The sequence below is a fragment of the Pygocentrus nattereri genome, chromosome 4 (assembly GCF_015220715.1).
Source record: "Pygocentrus nattereri isolate fPygNat1 chromosome 4, fPygNat1.pri, whole genome shotgun sequence".
Taxonomy (NCBI): Eukaryota; Metazoa; Chordata; class Actinopteri; order Characiformes; family Serrasalmidae; genus Pygocentrus; species Pygocentrus nattereri.
In genome coordinates, this window is record NC_051214.1 from 8,005,118 (window position 1) to 8,015,726 (window position 10,609).

At 39.3% G+C, this 10,609-nt stretch overlaps 1 protein-coding gene across 1 annotated transcript; it reads right to left on the bottom strand.

The window, feature by feature from the left end:
- Positions 1–321: 321 nt before the first annotated feature.
- On the bottom strand, positions 322–5,651 carry LOC108414313. The gene is made up of 5 exons (XM_037537402.1): positions 5,578–5,651; positions 2,284–2,601; positions 818–1,126; positions 567–704; positions 322–439 (listed from the first exon to the last, which is right to left on the bottom strand). Exons 1-5 carry the CDS (start codon positions 5,621–5,623, stop codon positions 384–386), a joined length of 867 nt encoding a protein of 288 aa, XP_037393299.1. The 5' UTR covers positions 5,624–5,651; the 3' UTR covers positions 322–383.
- Between the last annotated feature and the right edge of the window lie 4,958 nt (positions 5,652–10,609).

A 10,609-nucleotide genomic window follows, 5' to 3' on the forward strand; every position in this document is an offset into this window, starting at 1 on the left:
GTGCTAAGCGCACTGTAATTAGCCTTAATGACATCAAGCATTATGCCATCTGTCTTGACAGTTCCTAGTAATGGTGACACAATGATGGCTTGTCATCTCTATTGAGAGACTGTATGCATTTGCCATGACATTTAAGGGCATTGCTATATTCATGATGTTCAGTGTCATGAAGAAGGTTTCAAGTGAAGTGTTACCAAAACAACCCTTAACAACATTTATTTATTTATTTATTTATTTCTATGTTTTACACTTATGTGAAAATAATAAAAAAGGCAAACAAACACAAGAAATAATATAGTCTAGCTCAATATTTTGTTCTATAACAGAAATGAAGTTTTAAGCATGGTCAAATCCTTTTATTTGTTTGTTGATGTCATCTTGCTCTAGTGGAGACTCACTGTTCCATCTTCGTAAGCATTGTAATGAATCTGGTCAGGGCCTGGCCGGTAGGTGGGTCAGATAAACAAGAAACTTTAACGGAGGCCAAAGGTGGCTGGTAAACTGGATGATACATTTAGACATACAGGAAAAAATAAAATAACACAGTGGATTTTTGTTGCTCGTACCTTTGTTTCTCTTGGTGTGATAGACCACAGCTACTATAACGTGGAGAATGATCACAGTGACCAAGGCAAAGGGGACGAAGGGCAAAGACTGTGCAGGGGTTGCTGCGTGGACATTCAGCAGTAGTGGGTTTGGCAAAACTGTCATAGAAAGATTAAAAACATTAAAAACTCTGTGTATGGATATTACCACCAAATATAAGTTTATCAAATCAATTAGAATGTCAATGTAAGCCTTACAAATAATGTTTTACCTTTGACAGTGAGTCTGATGTCTTTATATTCACTCCCTCTGATATCACACCTGTACAGGCCTCCATCCTCTTCAGTCAGGTGTGAAATGAGTAGAGAGAGGTTTCCTGGAGAGTGACCGTTACCCAGCTGAACTCTGTTTCTGTACTGACCACTCTCACTGGATATCTCTTCCCATGTGATTCTGTATTTCCTCCATGTGAATGTCTCGGGTGTGGTGTGTAGGTCAGTGCTGTAGCAGGGTAGCAGTACTGACCCCCCTGTATGTGCTGTGATACTCGATGTTGTTTCACTGTTTGACTGAACGCCACCTGCAGAAACACGTCAGTAAGGAAACTGCATCTGTGTCTGATACTGTCACACTGACTTTGTCACAGAGGACTCCTCTCTTACACGCTCATGTCGTGGTGCAGGTACCAAAGTAGCTGCTGCTATGGTTTCTCTGGTGGTCCATTCTCTCTCTCTCTCTCTCTCTGAAGACAACACAGCTCACAAGGGGCCTTTGACCACCTTTAATGATGTAAAAACTACTCTATGTCTGATTTATAGTTTTCATATGATATTGAAACATGCTAAGATTTGAGTGCAAATGAATGAGCTTCAATGCATATAATTAAGCACCAGTATGTGCATCAGTACTCCACTTTATAGCATTTAAGCATTAAGCGTGCCTTTATTTATGCAGATGATTCAGTAGGGAGCCAATAAAATGACAGCAATCTATGGCTTGTAGAATGCTATTGAGGTTGAGTATTGAGAGCACTGCATCCCCTACTGACCAAACCTTATAGTTTCATTAGCCATCTAGTTAGACTATATCAGTAAACAAAAAAGTATTTAGGCAGTATGGCTATTGATTACAAGTGAGTAACATTACCGGTCAGCAAGTCTTACCATTGCAGGGCCTATTTCATATAATGTAGCTCTGCCGAAGTGACAGCACACTGCAGTGAGCAATAAACTCTCATGAAAGGAAAACAAAATATATGAAAAACGATGTCCGTTGATAATTGATGTGTCAAGTCTAAGTGGTTTGCTCAGATAAAAAAACACCATCACCATGGGTGCAGTTTGGAGGGTAGATTGCCTTGCAGGATAAAATAGGAATACAAACTGAGGGGGCACAGTACTGCAAATGAGAAGGCATGGACCCCTTGTGCCCCCAGCTCTGACCCAGTCTCTGATTCTTACTCAGGCTCAGATTCATCCATGGCCCTTGTCCTGACCCTATATAACTATATTCTCAGGAATGCCATGGATTTTCTAGATGTCTACCCTATTAGAAAAGAGCCATAGTGTCTAGAGTATCTAGACTTCTCACTCCCAGCTTAGTAACATCACTGTGGCGCTGATGTGGCACAATATCCAAGTGGTTGGTGAAACAGAGACTAAACACAGCCTAATAACCTTGGAGCATTTTAGTCTGTGCTCTGAAAATAGGTTATGGTACTGTACTATAGTGTTTTACCTTCAAAAGTGAGTCTGATGTCTGTGTATCCGCTCTCTGTAACATGACACCTGTACAGGCCTCCATCCTCTTCAGTCAGGTGTGATATGAGTAGAGAGAGATTTCCTGGAGAGTGACCATTAAACAGCTGAACTCTGTCTCTGTACTGACCACGCTCACGGGATAACTCTTTCCATGCATTTCTGTTTGTGCTGTATTTCCTCCAAATGAACTTATCAGGTGTGGTATGGAGGTCAGCGCAGGAGCAGGGCAGCAGTGCTGACCCTCCAGTATGTATGTTGATATAAATCGTTGTTCCACTGTTTACCAAACCGCAGCCTGCAGAAACACATATAAGCATAAAGACCTAGCTGTGAAACCGGTAGTTGAGGAAATGATGTTGAGTTGTATTTTTGACAAGACCTTCACACTTGTAGCAGAGGAGAAGTTTCAGTGCCCAGCAGGCCTTCAGAGTTTGTTTCTATTTAAACATCGTGTCAGTATTTAGGTTCTGCAAAATATTGCAGGCTAGTTTTTAGTCATTATTAAGTACAAAGTGGAAAAAATGGTAAATTTGTAACTTGTCCGGCTGAAAATTAGCCATTTTTTTCAGTGGTATCTAGGTAAATGTGGCTAAACGAGCTCTGCTTTTGGTCAAGACTTCAAGAGTTGAAGAAAAAGCATGGCACATTAGACTGACTATGACGGAGGAATCAACCAATCATGTTTTGATTTCCATTAAATGGAACCAATGTTTCAAGCCATCTGGAAGTTCTAGATACTTCACTGACTGTATACAAACAGCAGCTCCATCAGTCAGTTGTCAGAAATAGGAAACAGCGACAACAGCTCTGTATCAGAGCACTACTGAAAGGGTCACTATGAAACTGCTATAAGGTAAACATGCTGACATGCCTGTCACAAGCTTCAAGCTTCAATTGTCTGTATTTACTCTAAAACAGCCAAAAATGTTTGTGTAAATTGACCAAAGAGTTAATAAACTATTAGAATGTCCAAGGGATGTAACAGAATTTAACATTGTCATAGAGGCATTTCTCCTCGTGTTTTGCCTGAGCTTCAACATATATGGACATAAGACTTAGCTCTAATAGTTTCAGTTTGCCACTGGCTTGTAATCTGTATAAAGTGACTCATCCAGTAGCACCGAAATTTGCCTTAGAAGTAAAACTGTCAGTAGAAATAACTGATAAACCAGCCATCAGTATTTTATACATGCTGCATTTAGGTAGCTTTTAGTGTGTGCTCACTAAAATATGAGCAACTTAACCCCTTAAATGGCCAGGGTCCACCAGCAGGCCCAAAGTTTTACACTTCTGTAACCTAGGAATAACTCAGCTAGTTTGCATTGTAGTCCTTGTGGTTACTGAATAATAAGCCTTAAATAAGGCATAAGCCTGGAATTTTAAGTGGTTAAAAATAAAGAAAAGTTGAGCATATTCCCTTGAATAGTGCAAATGTACACCCCCCACACCCTCCCACCCATTCAGTCAGATGTGTTCTGAGGATAGAGAGATTTTTATTTGAAGGCTGCTTACATAAGAACTACATTAGGCATACATAAGCACTTATAACACATTTCTAATATGTGAAAGTTTGTGAACAGCTTATGCTAGTAATAACTTTTTTAAATAAGAAACAACATTGCACTGACATAAAACTAAACTGCCAGACATTTGTTCCCTTAAGAAAATGGTCATGAAGCATATCAAAATAATTAAACTTCAAAGTGTTACTGAGATTTTCTTACTTTTTTGTGATAAAAGGACGTTTGACCAGATCAGACACAGTTTCCCAAAAGCATTGTAACATTATTTACTTTAACTATTAATGTTGTAGTCAAGACCATTAGAGGCGAGTCTAAGTCAAGACCGAAACATGGACTCATCGAGACAAAGTCAAGACCAAGACTTTGTAGTAGTCGAGTCTGAGTCAAGACGAGATCAAGAGAGGTGATACCAAGATAAAGCCTTGCAAATAAATACATTTTGCATTGTAAGCTTTGGAAGCAAATGATGGTGAGGATCTTCTCTAAACCTTAATAGAAATCACCACCTAAAGTCATCTGAATATAAACCAAACAGCAATCCGTTTTGTTAATCAAATGAAAACATTCCAGTCTGATCTCTGAAGGTGTTTGCATTTTCAAACCAATAAACATCAACAAACAAATCATACCTAGTGAAGCCATCGTGGGAGGGAGCAATTAGACCCTCAACCACAACTGATTCGATTTTATGCAAACATGTAGAGAAAGGACTGTTTATTTGTTTGAATATTACATAAAGATAGAAGGAAAGTTCTGGTTTCTTGTCACGTCAGATGGAGGCACTTTACTCGGCCAGCCTCAAGAGTCTATCTTACCCTGAGGCCTTAAAAAAGATGGTTCTTCTTCTACAGTTTGGGGTTCTTTGCATCAAAAACGGGTTCTTCAGATTGTTGGAGAGTGCATTGTGTATGGGTCTATATAGATTTTTTTTCTTTTTTAATTGTTGGGTTCTATGTAGCACCAGAAAGGGTTCTTCTATTATTACAGTGTCAAGTTTGTTACAATAGAAGAAACATTTTTTTTAAGAGTGTAAATAGGGATGTCTCTAAAAGATGTTGACATGGATAGAAGACTAGGACTGCATGTTTTGGAAACCAAACTCTAGTTCTACTGGAGTTTGGTGCCAATGAATGAAGTTCTAATGGAGTTCCACAATTCTATTAACTGCTAGGAGGTGTACATCACCATCTAATGATTGTTTTGCTGTTCTGCTTTTGGGAAACAATCCTACACACTTTAAAATGATGGCTCTACAAGGGTTCTTTAATAAAGCAAGTTATTCTATATAGAACCATGAATACTCAAAGAACACTTTGCATGATTAAAAAAACGTTACAGCCTTGACATTGTAACAATAGAAGAACACTTTTTGGAGCTATATAGAACCCTTTTAAAAAATGTTCTATATATAACCATCCACAGCACATTCTCCATCAATCTGAAGAATCCTGATGTGAAAAACTAGGTAATCATGCAAAAGGGTTTTTATGCATTCATGGTGCTGTATAGAAGCATTTTCATTACTAAAGAACCCTTGAAGAACCATCGTTTGAAAGAGTGTACTTAGGTGGTAAAGCAGATTTAAGTGTGAAACTCACAGAAAAACAATCAGCTAGTGATCAAGATGATTCCATGTTTGACCCATTTCACCCAGTTGGTCATCAGTAAGTTTACTTTGAAATAAGCTTCAAATAGTAGCATATTATAGACTGGATTGTCTACAGTAAGAGAGAGAATGGGACACTCACCTTCAGCCACATGGAGCACAAACAGCAGATAAAAGCACACTTGCATTGTTGATGAATTCCAAGACCCTCTCACTGCAAACAGCTGCCCCCCTCCCCAACCCTACAGCCCACTGAAGACCACGACAGCTACTCTGCACCACTTCTGCTGCAAGCTCCTCAAATCTACAGTGCACCTGACACAATCAGCACATACCGCCGACTCTGGAACACTCTCAGCAGGTCTTCACTGGACTCAGCACAACTCTCAACTTCTCTCTCTCTTTGTCCAGCACACACACATAGGCACCAAAAATAGCGAAGCTGTCTTGTCCATGTCCTGTGAGTTATCGTTTGTCACTTCCTGTGTTCTCTTTCATTACATGATGTCACGACACATAACCACACAGTCAGCACAAGTCTCGCTCTCTGTCTATCCTTGTCCATCTATTAATGGAAGTATTTCCATTAACCGAAATGTGTGATTAAATTGTGTAAAGTACCTCTAATTCTAAATATTACAGGATGTCAGTTATAATGTTCACACAACCTCAGAAATGTTTATTAGCACTTTTAGTAAGTGGCAACCAACTCTGGTCTTCTAAGACCCTATTTCATACTTCACTGCGCAACAGTTATTAGAGATAGCCTTACATTGTTTTCTAAGGTTTATGTTCCTCTGCTGTTCTCCTCATGCCGGAGGCTTCCAATGGACATCCAGATGATGGAATTTTGTGAAAAGTGTTTTACCTTCAACTTTGACATTGCCTTTTGTTTTGTGCATATAACAAGTAATTCAGAAGCCTTCAGTCTTGCTTTATAAGTAAGATTGTCAAGATAAACTTCCCTTATAGTGGAGATGGAGAACATCATGTAACATCAACCAAGCTGTCATCAAGCCTGGCTCTTGTCGACCTCTCTGCATCTTTCAGCAAGGTCAAGCACAAAATCCTCCAGTCTATCCTAACCAACCTTGAATCACCAGCTGTTCTTGGAAGTAATAAGTTCTTCAAGTCCTACTTGGATGGCACTCTTTTCAGGTAACGTGGGAAACGACTCACATTCCTTGGTTCTTTTCTCAGGTCTTTTTACACTCAATCTCTTGGAGACGTAGTATCTTTTCACAACTTCTCACTGCAGTGCTGATGACATTCAACTTTTACTACACTCCTGGGAAAAAAATAGGCCAAGCGGCAGTGTTTTTCAACTGTTTAAAGCCATCAGTGCTTTAGTTATGTCAGAGCAGTTACTAAATCAGTTTCTTATTAAGAACTTAAGAACATCAGCAAGATTAGAGAGTTTCTTACTAAACAGGACTTGGAGGAGCTTATTGTATTTTTATAGATTGAGTAGATATTTAGTAGATATTTAGTCTTTATGTAACGTCCCAAGCAGGTTCAGATGCTTGCAGATATAAAACACAAAGCAGGCTTTACTGAAAGAATTACAGTCCAAAGCATCTACTTTCTGATCATCCATGACGACTCCGTGAGCACTAATTACATAGCCTAAAATAAACAGATTCTAGATGAAACACTTTTCACCCTTCAAAAACAAGTTGTTGTCCAACAACCTCCTCAACACTGAATGGACATGTTGGGCATGGGTGGCCTTATCAGGGGAGGTACACCAGGATATCATCTAAATATGTTATTACATATTTACCCCAACATGTCTCTTAGTACCTCATTGATGAATGCTTGAAAGACAGAGGGGGTGATAGAGAGTCCGAATGCCATTACTAAGTATTCTTAGTGTCCTCTAGTGGTCACAAATGCAATCTTCCATTCATCCCCTTCCTTTTTTCTAATCAAGTTATACGCACTCCTGAGATCCAATTTAATAAAGTATCTGGCACCTTTGAGTTAACCTAATGCTACTGGGACTAAGGGAGGAGGACATGGATAATTCTGTTGTACAACAGTTGTAGCCCTCTCACTGAAATATTTGGCTTAAGTACCTTAAGCACATTAAGCAGGCTATGCTCATAGGGGACCAATGGATATGAGCAAGAAACTAAAATAATCAGTAGGAAAGTGGAAAGCTCCAGTTCTCCTTCACTGTAATTAGAATCTATGAGCAGTATGAATGAGAAAAGCAGCTACAATCACACAATGACTAATGATACTAATGATGAAACCTGTGATTAGTGCTTCATAATGCAGTAGTATTTCCAAAAACCTAGACTTTATAAGTAGTTTTTGTTCTCCACATTGCCACCGAGATGACTGTTATTGTCCAGTAGCACCTCTATGCGATTTCAAGTTTTATGTTAGCATCATTTTTCCTTTCACCAGGGCTAAATTTGGGCAAAACTGGGGCACATTTTCATGTTGGACAAATGGTGCCCTGTTTGGGTGTAAAGTCAGAATTCCAAGGGAAATAAATAGGAAGTAGGAAGCCATGTAGCCTGGGTTGTTGCTACTTAAGGTAGAGAAGTTATTTATATTTAATTTAATAATTAATAATTTAATATTTATATTGCAGTTTCCTGGAGAGTTTTAGTAAGTTAAGTGATAGTTTTTTGTTCCCACAACTGGGGAAATTCCACCTCCGCATTTAACCCATCCGTGAAGTTAAACACCACATACACACTAGTGAACACACACACACACACACACACACAAGGGGGCAGTGAGCAGCCCAATCTATGGCACCTGGGGAGCAGTTGGGGGTTAGCAACACCTCAGTCATGGACTGTCGGCCCTGGGGATCGAACCGGCAACCTTCTGGTCACAGGGCCAGTTCCCTAACCTCCAGTGAGAATTCGTACAAAGTCTCTACAAAGAGCACAACTCTGCAGACTTCAATACACAATTACTGTTTATTCGATCAATTCAACAAAATAGGGCAGATTTTATATTTTCTGTGTTCTTTTTTCCAATTTATTAAAGAAGCACTATGTAATATTTTCCCTAATATGTTAATATGTTTGCGTAGATTTTTAAAACTGAAAGAAGTAGCAGAACAAAAACACAAAATACTTACATAGGGTTATACACTCCCCTCCAATTCACTCTGTAAAGCCTGAAATAATCCCTTAAAAGTCAAAGATACCTGGATTTTTTCGCAGTTTTTCATACTACGTCATGCGTTTTTATGCATTAGCATCACATGCACAGGCTCAAAAAGATGGTCCAACTTGATGTTTAGGCTTCAAATTCAAAATCACATACTGATGAAGATTGATGGTCTACCAGGTTTTGCTCTTGTTTTTAGTGCACAAACTGTCCCTATGTGGCGCCTTTAAGGGTACATTTACATTGTGTGTAACATGAGATGGTTTAGCTGCTGTCTTTTATTTCCACACCAATAATACAACTACAGCTTTTGATTTTGAGCTTTAACTGGTACTACATAATATATTGGAGTATCAACAGCAGGAGACAGGATGATTCACTCACTGTCAGCGACACTGAGCACAAACAGCAGATACAAACAAACCTGCATTCTGAGTTCCAGAACCCCCTCAATACATAATGCAACAGCACCGCAGATAAAACCACTTCTACACTTGATCAGAACTACACCATTAAACACAGATACAATACTGAACTACTCTAAAAACCTCAGTCTGCCATAGACAATCAGCACATGACTAAGATCTGTAATGCTGTTCCTCTCTCAGCAGGATTCCTCCCAAAGCATAAAAGAGGAAGTGTGATTTTATCACTTCTCTGTCTCCTATTTTCACCAGATATAGTTAAGCAGTAGAGCCCTGCATGTTTTCACTTCTTATTTCCTCTTTTTTCACTTTTAATACATTGTGCACCTCAAACAGTTACATCATCAGTGCAAAAACTCTCTCCTTTTCTGTACCCAACTTCATTTGGCCAGTTTATTAGAAACATACGGTATAGTCAGAGACTGTGTCCCATCTGTTCATGGACAATTTGTTTCAGCCGTTCTCTATAACTCTACCAATGGTCAGTATGTTGTGGTAAAGCCAAGCATGCTTCAGCCGTTCTCTATAACTCTACCAATGGTCAGTATGTTGTGGTAAAGCCAAGCATGCTTCAGCCATTCTCTATAACTCTACCAATGGTCAGTATGTTGTGGTAAAGCCAAGCATGCTTCAGCCGTTCTCTATAACTCTACCAATGGTCAGTATGTTGTGGTAAAGCCAAGCATGCTTCAGCCGTTCTCTATAACTCTACCAATGGTCAGTATGTTGTGGTAAAACCAAGCATGCTTCAGCCGTTCTCTATAATTCTACCAATAGTCAGTATGTTGTGGTAATGCCAAGCATGCTTCAGCCGTTCTCTATAACTCTACCAATAGTCAGTATGTTGTGGTAAAGCCAAGCATGCTTCAGCCGTTCTCTATAACTCTACCAATGGTCAGTATGTTGTGGTAAAGCCAAGCATGCTTCAGCCGTTCTCTATAACTCTACCAATGGTCAGTATGTTGTGGTAAAACCAAGCATGCTTCAGCCGTTCTCTATAACTCTACCAATGGTCAGTATCTTGTGGTAAAGCCAAGCATGCTTCAGCCGTTCTCTATAACTCTACCAATGGTCAGTATGTTGTGGTAAAGCCAAGCATGCTTCAGCCGTTCTCTATAACTCTACCAATGGTCAGTATGTTGTGGTAAAGCCAAGCATGCTTCAGCCGTTCTCTATAACTCTACCAATGGTCAGTATGTTGTGGTAAAACCAAGCATGCTTCAGCCGTTCTCTATAACTCTACCAATGGTCAGTATGTTGTGGTAAAGCCAAGCATGCTTGTGTTCAGTGAAATAAAAATTCACAGGAAATAGTGAAGGGATGTCTACATGCAAACTGTACTGAAAACTGTTCTCTGTAAGAGTTGCTGGTTTTCTATAGGCAGACTTTCTTTATTCACAGCAAAGTTACTATGAGTGTCTGAGTATCATACAGTGGAGGTCAAAACTTTGCATGCATCTAAACTAAAGACATTCACGTTTTGTACAACCAGACACATTTCATTTTGCCTTACATTTTTTCAGTAAGTCAATTTGGGAACCTACTTTGTTCACACTGCAGATCATTTTAAAAGAAAAAAAAATGGTCCTCTACAATTGAGCCTGAAGTTTT

Excerpts from the sequence above, each read along its gene's own strand:
- LOC108414313 (XM_037537402.1), bottom strand. The coding sequence starts at position 5,623 with ATGCAAGTGTGCTTTTATCTGCTGTTTGTGCTCCATGTGGCTGAAG. Across the intron at positions 2,602-5,577 it reads TGTGCTCCATGTGGCTGAAG|GCTGCGGTTTGGTAAACAGT; the intron begins GTGAGTGTCCCA and ends GTGTTTCTGCAG. Across the intron at positions 705-817 it reads CATCAGACTCACTGTCAAAG|TTTTGCCAAACCCACTACTG; the intron begins GTAAAACATTAT and ends TTTCTATGACAG.